At 42.2% G+C, this 19,088-nt stretch overlaps 1 protein-coding gene across 1 annotated transcript in view; it reads right to left on the bottom strand.

Moving 5' to 3' along the window:
- The window catches only part of kremen1 (kringle containing transmembrane protein 1), a 60,658-nt gene that overhangs the window by 4,334 nt on the left and 37,236 nt on the right, over positions 1 to 19,088 (bottom strand). The window contains exons 3-7 of the mRNA XM_053653765.1: positions 17,220 to 17,311; positions 4,608 to 4,732; positions 3,919 to 4,072; positions 2,268 to 2,377; positions 1,878 to 2,100 (exon numbers count right to left, since the gene is read on the bottom strand). Of these exons, the coding sequence (XP_053509740.1) occupies positions 1,878 to 2,100; positions 2,268 to 2,377; positions 3,919 to 4,072; positions 4,608 to 4,732; positions 17,220 to 17,311 (704 nt within the window). The remainder of the gene's footprint in view (positions 1 to 1,877; positions 2,101 to 2,267; positions 2,378 to 3,918; positions 4,073 to 4,607; positions 4,733 to 17,219; positions 17,312 to 19,088) is intronic.

Raw genomic sequence — 19,088 nt, 5'->3', positions numbered from 1 at the left:
AAAAATATTTTGATTGCTCTGAACTCATTACAAACTTTTCAAACTCATTATTCAAAGTCGAAAAAAGCAATCACGGCACGGTTGTTCGAGCTATACTGAGAGTGATCCATTTATTAAGGTCGTTGTGGTTCAGATGCAGAAGCCCGATAAACCTCAACAAAGCCAGATTAAATATTGATAAAACGCTACTCGTCCAATATCTGAAATGGAGGGAGTTCCTGAAATGGCCCAAGGTGCCAATAAAATATTTAATACCCAGGACTCCAGGTTCAAAACAACAACAAGAAAAAAAATCTAGTTGATGGAGGAACTTTTTGTCCTGTTATGTTTGCCCCAGTTCTCTCAGGATCGTTTTTTACGGGGTGGGTGGGGTCATTTTTATCATCTCGGAAACCGACGAACCCTTTCACTGCAAGCTCATGAGGTGCACTGACTGAGTATTTGTGGTATCTCTCTCTTTCTCTTCCCTCCATCTGTCCATCCGCAGGTAAGTTCCTCATGTGAAGCATCAGCAGCTGTTTGTTTTTATGCAAATGTGAAATGGAGAGAGAAAACACCAAACTGCATCTACTCATGCAAATACGGCTCCTCACAGAGCATCGTACACTATCAGCTTCTGCCTCCATTACTTTATCTATCCAACCACATACTGTAGGCATCTGTCCATCCATCTGTCCATCCATCCGTCCATCCATCCATCCATCCATCCATCCATCTATCCTTCCCTTCAGGAGCTGGAGTTACACAACAATATAAAGTACTGCACTTCCCGTTGTGTTCAATCACATTCACAGTTTGTATTCCGACATGCAAACGTAAATTATGTCCGTAAATCAACATCTGCATCCATTGACTCATGCATGAATCCATCCATCTATCCATTCATACTTAATCCATGCCATACACTGAACAACACAGAATGCTATTTCTTCCATATTTGTTCAGAACTTGAGGTACGGAATCGCCTTGGCACCCTCGGTAAATATGAACAAAGAAGGCTGTGAAAAAATTGTCTTTATTGTTTAAACTTTTGATCTTTTGTTCAAAAAATTCACAAAAATACTCTGCCGTCATGGATATCATACAATTGCAAAGATAATACAGGTTTATCCAAAATAAAAAATATTTGTTAAATATAGGTGTGTAACAATTATTGGCACCCTTTTAGTCAATACTTTGCGCTACCTCGCTTTGTCAAGATAACAGCTCTGAGTCTTCTCCTATAACGCCTGATGAGGTTGGAGAATACATGGCGAGGGATCTGAGACCGTTCCTCCATACAGAACCTCTCCAGATCCTTCACATTTCGAGGTCCACGCTGGTGGACTCTCCTCTTCAGTTCACCCCACAGGTTTTCTATGGGGTTCGGGTCAGGGGACTGGGAGGGTCATGGCAGGACCTTGATTTTGTGGTCAGTAAACCATTTTTGTGTTGATTTTGATGATGTTTTGGATCATTGTCCTGCTGGAAGATCCAACCACAGCCCATTTGAAGCTTTCTGTCAGAGGCGGTCAGGTTTTCATTTAATATCTGTTGATATTTGATAGAGTCCATGATGCCATGTATCCTAACAAAATGTCCAGGTCCTCTGGCAGAAAAACAGCCCCAAAACATTAAAGATCCACCTCCATATTTAACCGTGGCCATGAGGTACTTTTCCATATGGCTACCTCTCTGTGTGCACCAAAACCACCTTTTTGTGAATTTATTTGAGCAAAAGATCAAAAGGTTAAACAATAAAGACAATGTTTCATTACAATTATACCTCATTATAATTAAAAAGAAAATGTTATACCGTGTTATAAAAGCTGAACATTTCCAGCAATAAGAAAGACAGGATGGAACATAGCTTTTCAACATAATAGTGTGATCTGTACCTTGATAGATCATGGAGAACCCCTGGGCCTCGTTCGTCCTGTCTGAGTAGAAATACAGGATAACAAAGTCTGCGCTGATGTTAACGATTTCCCGCGGTGGGTTACGCCCATCAAACCTCGCCACCACCTGACTGGTGTAACCCTCCAGCAGCTCGACCATATCCGCCTGGTCCATGATGTTGAAGAAAGTGAAGTTAAACAGGATGACCGACGCACCCGGGACCTGGAAAAGCAGAGAATTGAGAGGACAGCGATTTGAAAAAAAATACGGTAAAAGAGAACTCCAAATAAACATTTCTTATATTTTTAAGTTCATGTTCAAAATGGACCATATCCTTTAATAGAATGTTCTTGAAAAACCTCAACAGTTTTTTTTTTGTTTTTTTTTACCTGGATGGTCCAGTAGCAGACACGGCCGGGTGCGTATTTATCTGGAAAGTCCGGCGAGTAGATTACAGCTGATTCAGCCGTGTAGTTTCCACCACATGCTCCCACTTTGGCTAAAAACACAAAGGCACAATCCATTTACACGCCAAACTCAAACTACTGGAGAACTTCAATATTACACATTCCATTCTCTAATTTTCCCCTTGATGGTCATGAAATCTGGTTTTACAGATAACTACACAGCAGTAGCTTTTCCCTCATGATGTCATATCACAGCGAACCACTGACTACATTTTCCGTTCGGCACAGTGGCCTACAAACATGGCCGCCATGGACCGCAACTCCCAGAACACTCGCCTTCATTCTAATCACGCACTCCTGCATCCAATTCACAGCACAATCACAACCACAGGTTAAAAGGACTTTCTATGCGTTCACTCTTTGTGAAGTATACGCTCAGTTGCCTTGTCGCCGTCGTTATCAAGCCTTATCGTGTCTGTTTATTCTGGTATTTTGACTTTGCTTACGTTTTATGCTGTTTGCCTGATCACCTGACCTCTTCCTGTTAATGATTATTGTCTTCTGCTTTATCCTTTGGACTTGTTGTTGTCTCGTTAAACTGCCATACCTGCATTTGCTTCTGTCAGCACCTCCTTTACATGACACGTGACGTCTGACGCTAGCTAATTTGATCGTAGCACGTAATTAGTTATTAGTTATCGGTTCATTTCAATATGGCAGGTTTTCCATGATGTATCATCACGTTTCCAAAAATCTCATTCTGAATGATCGGCATCACTTTTGTACCCACTGGCACATTTGAATTGCCCTAGAGCTGAAATTTTTTGGCATTTGCTTAAAATTTTTTTAAGTAAATTTGCCTACGACAAACAGCCTGGCTTGCGGCCTTTACAGCGCATCATTCTGTGTGTCTTGTATCTACATTGGTTAGATCTGAACCACACCCGTAGTCCAATCCGGTAGTCTCTGGTTAACCGGACTGAAATCCGAATGCTGTGAAACGAATATGCAAACCGGCTCATTACACTTAACCGGCAGCTTCCTGGATTGTTCCTCGTTCTCAGTTCTTAGGCAAAAGATGCTAACCGCCTTTAATTTCCTTAACCCTTTCACGTACGGTGTTCACCTTCACAGACCGCTCGTTTAAAGAAACAAATGATATTCAAATCAACTCCAAACCTCTCCAATGAGACATACACCATTATCCTGATGATTATTACGCCAATAAGTGTTGCTCCTCCCAATCCAACATGGCTGACGGTGACAGACGCAGCATGTCGCTAAACCCTCTACATAAAAAGGTAGAGTAGAAAAACCTGTGAGACTTTTAGAAACATTAACTTTTGCAAATAAGACATCCCACTTAATAAGACTGTCACACTTAAACTGCTGTATTTGGTTGTTTTTTTTTGTTTGTTTTTTTAAAAAGAAGGATTTTTTTTTTATAATTTGGACTTAAAATGTTGCAGGTATTTTCCAGCATTAATGTTTTTATCCCGTTTTACTCCTCCGATCCTGTTTAATGTCGACTGAGTGCAGTTACTTGTAGTCATTTTTAAGAAAACGTTCCGATTTGCAGCTGCGTTATTGTGATCCAGGCCAGACCCGACGCGACCCGACTGGCTAAACTCACTGTCGAAGACGATGACGTGTCCGTCTCCTCCGCACGGCTGCTGCTGGTCCCCGAAGCACCCGTGACTACACTCCAAACTGGGGGCGTTGCCATGGAGATGGTAGTCAAGTTCGTTGCCGCAGAAACAAGCGTACCCCGCCTCCATTCCGGCAAGCTGGGAAAAACACGGGGACGATGACATCACACTTTGAGCGGCAAATATAATAATGTCTTTGTGTTACTCAGCTACTGGAGAGACTTCCTAAAAAAAATAATAAAATCTGAGTGCTTTACCGAGATCTGTGTTTATTCCATCAGTTAGAACATCATCAGTGATCATTTCTAAATAAAACCATTATTCTGCGGTGATATGAATCCAGGACGCTGAGTTCTGATTGGCTAAAAGCGTGCAGTGATTTGTGCAGAAAGTGGTCACTCTTAAGAGTGGACTCTCTTAACAAGTCCACTTTAGCTTCCCTCATGTTTAAATGAAACCCCAAACCGCACTAAAACTCTACGTGTTATGTTGTTATAAGAAATTAATCAGCGACAGGGAGATGTGACACAGCCCGAGTTACATGATACTTGAACTGCATCAAAAGACCGGGTGTAAACAGGGTTGTAGTGTCTTCATCAAGTAAACTGCATTAATTTGATCCTGTCCGGCCTGGACCCAGGAATGGTCAGGTTTCCCATGATGCATTGCTCACCTTGTATCTCTGATTGCGGCACAGGCTGATGCAGCTCTGCACGGTGAGCTTCTGAGACGTCTGGTAGCTCTTAGAGAGAGGAGGAGGATCACCGTTATCCTTAAAACATCCGAGAATCCCAGGCACTGAGAGAGCGAGACAGAGAGAGAGAGGCGGAAAGAGAGAGAGAGAGTGAGAGAGACAGAGACAGAGAGAGAGAGAGTAAGAAAGAGAGAGAGACAGAGAGAGAGAGACAGAGACAGAGACAGAGTGAGACAGAGAGAGTGGGGGGGGGGGGGGGGTGTGATTACTTCTAATTTATAAATAAGAATAATGATATAGAGATGATAAAGATGATATAGAGATGTTTCCAGGCCATTTGTCGTTAATGTATTAATGTATTATATAATGTCCGTATTTATATAGACTGTGTTTAATGTATTAATGTATTATATAATGTTTGTATTTATATAGACTGTGTTTAATGTATTATATAATGTCCGTATTTATATAGACTGTGTTTAATGTATTAATGTATTATATAATGTCCGTATTTATATAGACTGTGTTTAATGGCATAAAATGAAAATAACTGGGACTTTTTCCCACTTATTTCCCATTCATAAGACCAGACAGGGACCTTCGACGGATGCAGAAACTGCGGTTACTAAAGCAGCTGGTCCACAAAGTAACTCAGTTATGCTCTGCCGCTTCTCATAAAGTGTGTGTGTGTGTGTGTGAGAGAGAGAGAGAGAGAGAGAGAGAGAGAGAATATAATCACAAATAACAACATCAAACGTTGGCGCCCTTGGTGAGCCGCTTGGCAAAAACAGAGTAGCGTGTCTGTCTTCACCAGCACCACGCGCACTAACAACATAACCTAATTACAGACAGAACGTCTACTAGAGGAAGGGTGTGTGTGTGTGTGTGTGTCTGTTTGTGTAGGAGTCTGGGTGTTTCTTGTTTCTAAAACAAATTCACACTATACCCCACCCACCAGCTCAGGGCACAAAACATACACACACACGCACACACACACACACACACACACAAATAGAGAAAGGTATTAAAAAAAGGAAAATATCTTGTGATAAAAAAGCGAGTTGTGTCGTTCTTGTTTAATTACACAAGTTTCTGTGTGTGTGTGTGTGTGTGTGTGTGTGTGTGTGTTTCCCACAAAAATAGAAAGAAAAGCAGTGTTCAGACCACAATGTTCTGCCAAAACAATTAAAATGATTTGTACATAATATTATCACAGTGAAATCACACAGTTATTCAGTCACTCACTGACTAAATCAATTACTCATTCACTGAATTACTCACTGACTGACTGACTCACTGACTTAATAATTCAATAACCCACTGACCAACTCACTCACTGCCAGACTCACTGATTCACTCACTCACCAACTTACTCAATGATTACTCACTCACTGACTGACTCACTGATTCACTCACTGCTTGACTCACCAATTCCTTCACTCACTGACTGACTCACTGATTATTTCACTCACTCACTGATACACTCACTGCTTGACTCACTGATTCTTTCACTCACCGATTATTTCACTGACTCACTGATTCACTCAATGCTTGACTCACCAATTCCTTCACTCCCTTACTGACTCACTGATTATTTCACCCACTCACTGACTCACTGATTCACTCACTGCCAGATTCACCAATTCCTTCACTCACTTACTGACTCACTGATTCGCACACTCACTTACTGACTCACTGATTATTTCACTCACTCACTGACTCACTGATTCACTCACTGCCAGATTCGCCAATTCCTTCACTCCCTTACTGACTCACTGATTATTTCACGCACTTACTGACTCACTGATTCGCACACTCACTTACTGACTCACTGATTATTTCACTCACTCACTGACTCACTGATTCAATCACGGCTTGACTCACCGATTCCTTCACTCGCTCACTAACTCACTGATTGATGCACTCACCAATGATTCACTCACTCACCAGCTTACTCTCTGACTAACCAAATCACTAATCCACTCACACACACACACACACACACACACATTCTCTATCTATCTCATTCCCTTGCTCCTACATTCACTTTCTTCATTCGTTTCCGCACACTTCGTCACTTCCTCACTCACTTCTTCGGCCCATTATTCACTTTTGCACTAAACCTCGCTTTCTCTCTCATTCAACCTCTCCCTCAGTCATGTCAATAATCCCCCATTTATCCCTCGCTCGATCGCTCGCTCCATCCTTCGAGTTTCTCTTCTTTCTCCATCGCTCTTCTCTGTAATGAACCGATTTCAGAAAGCACGTCGCCTTTCATTAAATCCATTTTTTTGTTCTTTTAGTTAAGGGCGCTTTTCCCCGTGCACGCTTTAACCAGCACCAGTTTACATGTGTTTCGCTTTTTTAAAGTTACGACAGCTGGCGGCGCTTCACAGAGACATTAATTAGTTCTTTCTGAGAAGGATTTACCGCAATATAAAACACCACGAAAATATGAATCGGCTGTAATTCTGTCCAGAAGAGCTCAGACTGAGGACTCTGGGTTCTAGTGGACCGCTTCTGACCGGATCCATATTTGTTTTATTTCAGTGCTAGGGGTTAAGCCGTTTACGATTCATAACGGATATGACACTGAAATGTGAACCAGAGAGAGATGTTTTGTGAATTAAAAGGATGTTGAAATAAATCTTGCGTCGGCGAACACCGAGTTCTGAGAGGAAAAATGTCACAGATTTTCTTACTAAACACATCTGATCCTAAACTTCCACCGGGTGTTCACGCGCATGTGAGTGTGTGTGTGTGCGTGTATGCGTGTGTGTGTTCTGGCTGGGGGAAAGCCGCAAGCATGTGCCGTGTGAGTGACTGAGGCTGTGTCGCGACATGATTGAGTTTGCAGAGATGAATGGCTTCACCTCGGGGAGCAACACGACTCCTTAATTAAAGGCTGAGGAGGTATGCGAAACCCAAACGGAATAATTAGAAGGGCGTTCGGCGCTCGGACTCGGAACGACAGAACAACAGAGGGGAGGAAAGAGAGAAGGATTCGGCTTTACGGAGGAGAGGATTATGAGTTACGGCTGTCCTCTGAGGAGAGGATGAAGAACGTGAAAAGAGCGTCGCCTGAGAGGAACACAACCGCTGCTCCAGATCGAACAATAAAACGGGATTTTCTTAACACAAGTACATACATTTACACACCGGAAGCCACACCGGATTCTCTCCTCGCCGCTTATTTTCGCAGGGGGAACGGTCATTTTTTAGGCTAGGTAGTGGGCGGAAACTTAACAAGCTTTAAACTTTAGTCGTTCGCGAACATTTGTGAAGGTCAAGCGATATACAGCAGTGAGGCAGCGAAAATCCATTCTGAGCACAAAGCTGACGAGTCGAGGGGCAACAGGAAATCAGTGAACCTGTGACACTGCTGGGATTTGAACTCATAACCTTGTGGACACTAGCACAGATGTTTAACCTCTGAGCTGCTGTGAGGGATACATCATTAATCAATTCGTTCTAATTCTAAGCTACACGCTGACATAAAGGAATGTCTGATTTTTAAACGAATAAAATCATTCAGTGCTTCATGAACGCTGGGGCTTGATGGTGAATAAATGTTGCTGTGATTTTGTGTTAATGACAGTGTGTTGTGTTGGTATGGTGAATGTTGGGGCTTGATGGAGTTTGACGGTGAATGTTAGTGTTTGATGGTGAATGTTGGTGTTTGATGGTGAATGTTGGGGCTTGATGGAGTTTGACGGTGAATGTTAGTGTTTGATGGTGAATGTTGGTGTTTGATGGTGAATGTTGGTGTTTGAGGGTGAGTGTTGGTGTTTGATGGTGAGTGTTGGTGTTTGATGGTGAATGTTGGTGTTTGATGGAGAATGCTGGTGTTTGATGGTGAGTGTTGGTGTTTGATGGTAAATGTTGGTGTTTGATGGTGAGTGTTGGTGTTTGATGGTGAATATTGATGTTTGATGGAGAATGCTGGTGTTTGATGGTGAGCGTTGGTGTTTGATGGTGGGTGTTGGTGTTTGATGGAGAATGTTGGTGTTTGATGGTGAATGTTGGTGTTTGATGGAGAATGCTGGTGTTTGATGGTGAGTGTTGGTGTTTGATGGTGAGTGTTGGTGTTTGATGGTGAGTGTGGGTGTTTGATGGTGAGTGTTGGTGTTTGATGGTGAGCGTTGGTGTTTGATGGTGGGTGTTGGTGTTTGATGGAGAATGTTGGTGTTTGATGGTGAATGTTGGTGTTTGATGGAGAATGCTGGTGTTTGATGGTGAGTGTTGGTGTTTGATGGTGAGTGTTGGTGTTTGATGGTGAGTGTGGGTGTTTGATGGTGAGTGTTGGTGTTTGATGGTGAATGTTGGTGTTTGATGGAGAATGCTGGTGTTTGATGGTGAGTGTTGGTGTTTGATGGTGAATGATGGAGTTTGATGGTGAATGTTGGGGCTTGATGGTGTTTGATGGTGAGCGTTGGTGTTTGATGGTGGGTGTTGGTGTTTGATGGAGAATGTTGGTGTTTGATGGTGAATGTTGGTGTTTGATGGTGAGTGTTGGTGTTTGATGGTGAATGTTGGTGTTTGATGGAGAATGCTGGTGTTTGATGGTGAGTGTTGGTGTTTGATGGTAAATGTTGGTGTTTGATGGTGAGTGTTGGTGTTTGATGGTGAATGTTGGTGTTTGATGGAGAATGCTGGTGTTTCATGGTGAGCGTTGGTGTTTGATGGTGGGTGTTGGTGTTTGATGGAGAATGTTGGTGTTTGATGGTGAATGTTGGTGTTTGATGGAGAATGCTGGTGTTTGATGGTGAGTGTTGGTGTTTGATGGAGAATGTTGGTGTTTGATGGTGAGTGTGGGTGTTTGATGGTGAGTGTTGGTGTTTGATGGTGAATGTTGGTGTTTGATGGTGAATGTTGGTGTTTGATGGAGAATGCTGGTGTTTGATGGTGAGTGTTGGTGTTTGATGGTGAATGATGGAGTTTGATGGTGAATGATGGAGTTTGATGGTGAATGTTGGGGCTTGATGGAGTTTGATGGTGAATGTTAGTGTTTGATGGTGAGTGTTGGTGTTTGATGGTGAATGATGGAGTTTGATGGTGAATGTTGGGGCTTGATGGTGTTTGATGGTGAATGTTGGTGTTTGATGGTGAGTGTTGGTGTTTGATGGTGAATGTTGGTGTTTGATGGAGAATGTTGGTGTTTGATGGTGAATGCTGGTGTTTGATGGTGAATGTTGGTGTTTGATGGTGAATGTTGGTGTTTGATGGAGAATGCTGGTGTTTGATGGTGAGCGTTGGTGTTTGATGGTGGGTGTTGGTGTTTGATGGTGAATGTTGGGGCTTGATGGTGTTTGATGGTGAATGTTGGTGTTTGATGGTGAATGTTGGTGTTTGATGGAGAATGCTGATGTTTGATGGTGAATGTTGGTGTTTGATGGTGAATGTTGGTGTTTGATGGAGAATGCTAGTGTTTGATGGTGAGTGTTGGTGTTTGATGGTGGGTGTTGGTGTTTGATGGTGAATGTTGGTGTTTGATGGTGAGTGTTGGTGTTTGATGGTGAGTGTTGGTGTTTGATGGTGGGTGTTGGTGTTTGATGGTGAATGTTGGTGTTTGATGGAGAATGCTGGTGTTTGATGGTGAATGTTGGTGTTTGATGGAGAATGTTGGTGTTTGATGGTGAGTGTTGGTGTTTGATGGTGAATGTTAGTGTTTGATGGTGAATGTTGGTGTTTGATGGTGAATGTTGGGGCTTGATGGAGTTTGACGGTGAATGTTAGTGTTTGATGGTGAATGTTGGTGTTTGATGGTGAATGTTGGGGCTTGATGGAGTTTGACGGTGAATGTTAGTGTTTGATGGTGAATGTTGGTGTTTGATGGTGAATGTTGGTGTTTGATGGTGAGTGTTGGTGTTTGATGGTGAATGTTGGTGTTTGATGGAGAATGCTGGTGTTTGATGGTGAGTGTTGGTGTTTGATGGTAAATGTTGGTGTTTGATGGTGAGTGTTGGTGTTTGATGGTGAATATTGATGTTTGATGGAGAATGCTGGTGTTTGATGGTGAGCGTTGGTGTTTGATGGTGGGTGTTGGTGTTTGATGGAGAATGTTGGTGTTTGATGGTGAATGTTGGTGTTTGATGGAGAATGCTGGTGTTTGATGGTGAGTGTTGGTGTTTGATGGTGAGTGTTGGTGTTTGATGGTGAGTGTGGGTGTTTGATGGTGAGTGTTGGTGTTTGATGGTGAATGTTGGTGTTTGATGGAGAATGCTGGTGTTTGATGGTGAGTGTTGGTGTTTGATGGTGAATGATGGAGTTTGATGGTGAATGTTGGGGCTTGATGGTGTTTGATGGTGAGCGTTGGTGTTTGATGGTGGGTGTTGGTGTTTGATGGAGAATGTTGGTGTTTGATGGTGAATGTTGGTGTTTGATGGTGAGTGTTGGTGTTTGATGGTGAATGTTGGTGTTTGATGGAGAATGCTGGTGTTTGATGGTGAGTGTTGGTGTTTGATGGTAAATGTTGGTGTTTGATGGTGAGTGTTGGTGTTTGATGGTGAATGTTGGTGTTTGATGGAGAATGCTGGTGTTTCATGGTGAGCGTTGGTGTTTGATGGTGGGTGTTGGTGTTTGATGGAGAATGTTGGTGTTTGATGGTGAATGTTGGTGTTTGATGGAGAATGCTGGTGTTTGATGGTGAGTGTTGGTGTTTGATGGAGAATGTTGGTGTTTGATGGTGAGTGTTGGTGTTTGATGGTGAGTGTTGGTGTTTGATGGTGAATGTTGGTGTTTGATGGAGAATGCTGGTGTTTGATGGTGAGTGTTGGTGTTTGATGGTGAATGATGGAGTTTGATGGTGAATGATGGAGTTTGATGGTGAATGTTGGGGCTTGATGGAGTTTGATGGTGAATGTTAGTGTTTGATGGTGAGTGTTGGTGTTTGATGGTGAATGATGGAGTTTGATGGTGAATGTTGGGGCTTGATGGTGTTTGATGGTGAATGTTGGTGTTTGATGGTGAGTGTTGGTGTTTGATGGTGAATGTTGGTGTTTGATGGAGAATGTTGGTGTTTGATGGTGAATGCTGGTGTTTGATGGTGAATGTTGGTGTTTGATGGTGAATGTTGGTGTTTGATGGTGAATGTTGGTGTTTGATGGAGAATGCTGGTGTTTGATGGTGAGCGTTGGTGTTTGATGGTGGGTGTTGGTGTTTGATGGTGAATGTTGGGGCTTGATGGTGTTTGATGGTGAATGTTGGTGTTTGATGGTGAATGTTGGTGTTTGATGGAGAATGCTGATGTTTGATGGTGAATGTTGGTGTTTGATGGTGAATGTTGGTGTTTGATGGAGAATGCTAGTGTTTGATGGTGAGTGTTGGTGTTTGATGGTGGGTGTTGGTGTTTGATGGTGAATGTTGGTGTTTGATGGTGAGTGTTGGTGTTTGATGGTGAGTGTTGGTGTTTGATGGTGGGTGTTGGTGTTTGATGGTGAATGTTGGTGTTTGATGGAGAATGCTGGTGTTTGATGGTGAATGTTGGTGTTTGATGGAGAATGTTGGTGTTTGATGGTGAGTGTTGGTGTTTGATGGTGAATGTTGGTGTTTGATGGTGAATGTTGGTGTTTGATGGAGAATGCTGATGTTTGATGGTGAATGTTGGTGTTTGATGGTGAGTGTTGGTGTTTGATGGTGGGTGTTGGTGTTTGATGGTGAATGTTGGTGTTTGATGGTGAGTGTTGGTGTTTGATGGTGAATGCTGGTGTTTGATGGTGAGTGTTGGTGTTTGATGGTGAGTGTTGGTGTGTGATGGAGAATGTTGGTGTTTGATGGAGAATGTTGGTGTTTTGTGGTGAATGCTGGTGCATGTTCACCTTAGAATGACATTCCCAAGTTTTTCTGATTTTCTCATGCTGTGTTAATGAAAGTATGTGCTGTGTAAAAGAACGTTAATTCAACCCGACATTCACATGTGTGTCTTTAACATCAGCGTACTCCCTCTGTTTACCCTCTGAGGCATTACATTACAACACAATGAGTGTGGCTGCCTCCTGTGGTTGCCTGCCCAAATACCTCTCACTGAATATAATGAGGAAGAGAGAGAGGGTGTGTGTGTGTGAGAGAGAGAGACAGAGAGAGAGAGAGAGAGAGAGAGAGTGTGTGTGTTTGGGATGTGTGTGTTTTTTGAGAATGAAAGTGTGTGTTTTTCCGTGTGGACGTGTGTGTACTTGAGAGAACGAGAGAGTCAGTGTTTGTTTGAAAGAGAGAATGTACGTGTCAGTTTGTGTTCTATGGTGAGAGTGTGTGTTTGTGTGTTTGTGTGTGTGTGTGTGTGTGTTTGTCCGTATGAATGAAACGGTAATCTCGCTGTCGTCTGGCTGCTGTTGTTTCACCTGAAGAAGCCTCACGTAGCCCGTGTGTGCTGCCAAAAATCCCCCCAAAGTGTGTGTGAGTGATAGTGTGTGTGTATATAAGTGTGTGCGTCGTCCCCAGACTTGAAAACAAACACAACAGGAACAGTTTCAGACAAACATGTTGGTGTCTAGCACTACTCCAAAACCTAGCTTTCAAACATGTGGTCATTTACCTGCGTTAACTCGCAGGTTCTTATAAATAAGTAATACGTACTAGCTGGGTAGTACGGGTGTAACGATCGGGAACATTCCGGAGCAATGCATCGATTGACAAGGCAATGACTAAAATTCTAAACATTTAAATCATTCATAAATAATCAATTATGGATTATAATTTATTCTACACTGATTTTTTTTTTGTTTTTTTTTTTTAAAAAAAAGGTCAAACAACTGAAAAGTAATCATTTTTAAATTGATGTGTAAATAATTGAACAGGCTAGCAAGGTGATTCACCCCGACCTCCTTCTCACTGTACCCTTTAAGATGGACTGCAAGGTGTTGAGTCATTTTCTAGAACAGCGGCTCCGACTGTAGCGCAGCTCCAAATTGCAGGTTTATATTAATGCACTCGTTCTAATACGTTATGGTTTCCATAGTAACAACTTACAATGGATTTGTATGGTGAAGGTGAGAATAAATGGATCATTAAAAAAAAGTGGTTAATTGGTGTGACTGATATGGTAACATGGACGGAGTCTCCAGGGTCAGCGCTTTGTGTTAATCAAAGATAAAGATGAGAGTTGCATAACTTTTTCAGAGGAAAGTATAAATTTGCTCAATGTTTATTTATTTATTTGTCTTATTAAAAAGGTGAAGGAACGACTGTTTATAGCTGCTATGACGTATGTAGGTGAGAACGTATGTAGGGTTCATGGACATGGACAACCTTAAATGTAACTAGAAATGGATAAAAAAAAAATACAACATGCTATTTTTAATGAATAATAATTTTTTTTTTTAAATAGTAATCGATGGAATGTTGCCATGGTGTAAGAGGAATAAAACACTTCAGGACTTTGCTAACTCTTCTTCGACACCTGGTTGATTATTTTCCTGTCACAGCACACCTCGTATGTTTTATTCTTTACATATCTACCTACTCCATTACTCTCCGAGTTTCAAAACCTAGCTGTGCTTTTTATCTAAGAGTATCTAAGGGGTTAATTTATGAGTAAAAGGTTAATGTGATAGTGGTAAAGGAATGTGTTCACATGCCACACCTGAGCCAAGTTACCTGACGTAAACCTAACGACAACAAAGCTGATTAAACAACGCACAAACTGTAGCGCAAAAACGTTTACAGCAGAACCGTGGGTTCTTCCTCTATCAGAAACAAAAACAGCTGCAGGTCAGAATGCACAAACTCTGGCACTCGACTGCTTTTCTGGGTTTTTTTGGGTGTTGTTGTATTCTTTAAGTAGGACTACACTCGCATCGAGTAGAAAAGTCCAACAAATTAGCAGTTTTTATCACTTGTATTGTATGGAGCCATATGAGATCCATCCCATAATACTTGGTCTAAAACAGGGAGTGTGTGGATTTGATACGGGCGATGCCCACGAGCAGAGTCAAAACTGGGACAGACACACATATTAACGGAGACCAGACGAAACTCAGTCATGCCTATAGGACCACGGGTGACTGCAGGCGAGACAATGCACGGCCTAAATGTGCAGCGTGAGGCTAAAAACATACCCGGGTCCGGCTTTCACCTGCTTTTACACTCATTTTTTTTTTCATGTGAGCTCCGAAAGTGGTGTAGAGCTAAAAAGAAGATCTGCTAATAGGTGATTAAATAATAATAATAATAATAATAATAATAATAATAATAATAATAAAAAAAGATGGTGTAATAGAATAACCGCAATGGGTCAAATTTGACAAATACAAAAGAAAAAAACTTAGGGAGAGAAAATAAATCAAATTTTCCTCACTATGATATTAGTTTAAAACAAATATACGATTATTAAGCTTATTAATATGTCAAGATATGTCAATAATGGCCAGAAATTCTGCTTAGTACAATGTCGAGAAATAGCCTTGATAGTTTGTTTGATCATAATCTCAAAATGAGAAATATTACATACATTTGCCTACTTTCAAGATGTTTTACATTGATATTATGTTAAAGTGTGAAAAAAAACTACAGTAGAAACAATTTCAAGATTTAAAAATAACTTGTGAAATGATAGGCATACCACTGGCTTCCATCACTATTAGTTACTATTAGTAACAATTAGCTGATAAAAGCAACAACTTCATTACCTATTGTTTTATTTATTTTTTTAATTGTTAAATAAAAATAAAATGATTGATGTTTGCTGTCATATTGTATAGTGAAAACGTGTGTGTGTGTGTGTTTTGGAGTGAAGCCACTGGAGACTGGAACAGACTCAACACCCACACACGCTCTCATTCAAACAATGTGACAGCTGGACACACTGAAATTTAAAAAAATAAATAAATATTACAAATGTGTGAAAACAATATTAGAAAACAGAGCTGGACAGTAAGAGCCGCGCTACGTCATTTGAGGTGAAAAGTATTTTCGGAACGTGATGTAAAATCATAAAAGGGAGCGCGTTTGGTTTTGTAATGGATGATGTGATGCTGAGCATCGAGCGAGCCGTCGCATTAATATTGAACCTCACACACACTTGGCGCTCGTAAAAACGAAAAGCTGTATAATAAGTGCAGAAAAAAAAGGAAAAACAGCCCTGCAGCTGCGTTTTATAGCCTTACAGCGTCTGTACAGAGAGATTACTGCACCGTCCTCAACATAGCATTCTGCTTTTACCTTCGAGCAGGTGCTGCCATTTTTACTAACGTTTCTGCATCAACGTAATATTAATATTAATATTTACAAAGGCTTTAGAGCTGTGTGTTTATCAAACAACGTGTCTATTCTCCTTTACTGGAACTGACAGTTAGGGAGGCCACACCTCCTTTATTGGAACTGACAAGTAGAGAGGCCACACCTCCTTCACTGAGACTGACAAGTAGAGAGGCCACACCTCCTTCACTGGAACTGACAAGTAGAGAGGCCACACCTCCTTCACTGAGACTGACAAGTAGAGAGGCCACACCTCCTTCACTGAGAGTGACAAGTAGAGAGGCCACACCTCCTTCACTGAGACTGACAAGTAGAGAGGCCACACCTCCTTCACTGAGACTGACAAGTAGAGAGGCCACACCTCCTTCACTGAGACTGACAAGTAGAGAGGCCACACCTCCTTCACTGAGACTGACAAGTAGAGAGGCCACACCTCCTTTACAAAGACTGACAAGTAGAGAGGCCACACCTCCTTCACTGAGTCTGACAAGTAGAGAGGCCACACCTCCTTTACTGAGACTGACACGTAGAGGCCACACCTCCTTCACTGAGACTGACAAGTAGAGAGGCCACACCTTCTTCACTGAGACTGACAAGTAGAGAGGCCACACCTCCTTCACTGAGACTGACAAGTAGAGAGGCCACACCTTCTTCACTGAGACTGACACATAGAGGCCACACCTCCTTCACTGGAACTGACAGGTAGAGGCCACACCTCCTTCACTGAGACTGACAAGTAGAGAGGCCACACCTTCTTCACTGAGACTGACAAGTAGAGAGGCCACACCTCCTTCACTGGAACAACAAGTAGAGAGGCCACACCTCCTTCACTGAGACCGACAAATAGAGAGGCCACACCTCCTTCACTGAGACCGACAAATAGAGAGGCCACACCTCCTTCACTGAGAGTGACAAGTAGAGAGGCCACACCTTCTTCACTGGAACTGACACGTAGAGGCCACACCTCTTTCAGTGGGACTGACAAGTAGAGGCCACACCTCCTTCACTGAGACTGACAGGCACAAGTCCCAACTCCATCTATCTACGCACACATACAGTACACACACACACACACACACACACACACACACACACAAACACACACCCAGTCATCAGCCATCGCTGCAACACAGTCTCGTTGATTGATGGGTAAATGTTTAAACACACATACCAACTAATGCTTGAACATACTTTTGTGTAGATGCGACGCCCATGCACATGAAAACACACACACACACACACACACACACACACACAGGCCTTGGGTGGAGAGCACAGTGCATCAGTCAGTGTGCTGACATGTCGTAACTTATTTGTGATTGATGGGGCAATTAGAGGCATTTTTCTGTTCATAATCACTCCATCAGCGCACTCTTCCCCTCCCTCTGCCCTCACACTCACTCTGACAGCTTGGAATCTCACAGAACTTCCAGTACGTCCCGTCTTCTTGGTCTGCAATGTAGCACCACGGCTGAACATCTCCATCTGGGTTCCTGAGAGAGACAGAGAGACAGAGAGAGAGAGAGAGAGAGAGAGAGAGAGAGAGAGAGAGAGATCATCAACTTCATCTTAGAAATGAAAGCATCTTCATTTGGTGCCAATCATTCAAACCCCACAGACAGACAGTCAGATAGACAGACAAAAAAGGCAGACATAGATAGATAGATAGAAAGTCACATAGATAGATAGATAGATAGATAGATAGATAGTCACATAGATTGATAGATAGATAGATAGACAGTCACATAGATAGATAGATAGTCACAGATTGATAGACAGATAGATAGATAGATAGATAGTCACATAGATAGATAGATAGACTGAGAGACAGGCAGATAGACAGACAGACAGACAGACAGACAGATAGATAGATAGATAGATAGACTGAGAGACAGACAGACAGATAGACAGACTGAGAGACAGGCAGATAGACAGACAGATAGATAGATAGACAGATAGATAGATAGATAGATAGTCACATAGATGGATAGATAGATAAATAGATAGATAGATAAATAGATAGTCACAGATAGATAGATAGATAAATAGATAGTCACATAGATGGATAGATAGATAGATAGATAGATAGACAGATAGATAGATAGTCACATAGATGGATAGATAGATAAATAGATAGATAGATAGATAGATAGTCACACACATAGATAGATCGATCGATAGATAGATAGACAGACTGAGAGACATAGAGACAGACTGAGAGACAGACAGAGAGATAGGCTGAGAGACAGACAGATATATGTCATATTACTATCATGTTAAAGTTGTGTGTTTCCGTGGCGATGTAGGTGTAAGCTCTTAGGGTGTAAATGAGCTGAGAAAACGAGCCGGTCTGTGTAGTGAAACTCTGATGTTTAAAACGGAGCATTAGAGAACCGGAGCCGAGCGCTCGCAGGATAAAGGCGTAATTACGAGTTCTCCGCACCTTTCAGCGCACACAATGGGAGATCCTCGAGCCCGAGGCGATGCCGATCTGGTTTCAGCCATTGTGAGGGGAATCCTGAAGGGTGTCTCCGTCTCTTTTCTTCCCCAATCAAAAAAACCCGCTTCCCAGATTCTCCTCGCTACAGAAAGGAGCTTTCAGAGAGGCCACGGCTCTTTATCTCCTCACTGGCTGCTTTTTTTTTTCCTTCTGGGAGGAAATCGAACCTCCGGTCACAGACTGGCTTTTCATCTTTGTTTTTATTTCCTGTTTCGTTTCGTAGTTGTTGCTGTTGTTTAATTGGTGTTTCTACAGGAAAGTTTTGGGGGTATTTTTGGTAAAAGCCGTATTTTCTTTTTCTGCGCAGTCTCATTTGACTTCGATTTTGACTACGTGAAGCACAATGGCTGCTTTGCATGCTATTTTGAATGACGTATTCCCACATGCACACCTGTTCGAGCACATCGGACCCTGGGGCATGCAAGCTGAACATTCACAGAACATCACACACACACACACACACAGGAAGAGGAACGGCAGGATCCTCTCCCACCATGATAATCAGCCAAACCAACATGGCGGCTTTCACTACATCATGGTATCCGCGTTTGTGTGCTGTTATATTTACGTATCGCGATACTTTTTCCTAAATAGTTATCATGGTTGATGATGTTATCACTGCATTGCCCTCCTTTTAGGGAATAAGATCCATTTAACGGAATGAACAGACACCGCAAAGCGTCCACCTCACCTCTGAGCGTTACACAGCGCTGGCACTGGAGACTCCTTCCATAAACGTTAAATAAATTCTCAAATCCTTACAAACAGAA

The sequence above is a fragment of the Ictalurus furcatus genome, chromosome 22 (assembly GCF_023375685.1).
Source record: "Ictalurus furcatus strain D&B chromosome 22, Billie_1.0, whole genome shotgun sequence".
NCBI classification, from domain to species: domain Eukaryota; kingdom Metazoa; phylum Chordata; class Actinopteri; order Siluriformes; family Ictaluridae; genus Ictalurus; species Ictalurus furcatus.
This window is presented reverse-complemented; position numbering and strand designations above follow the sequence as displayed.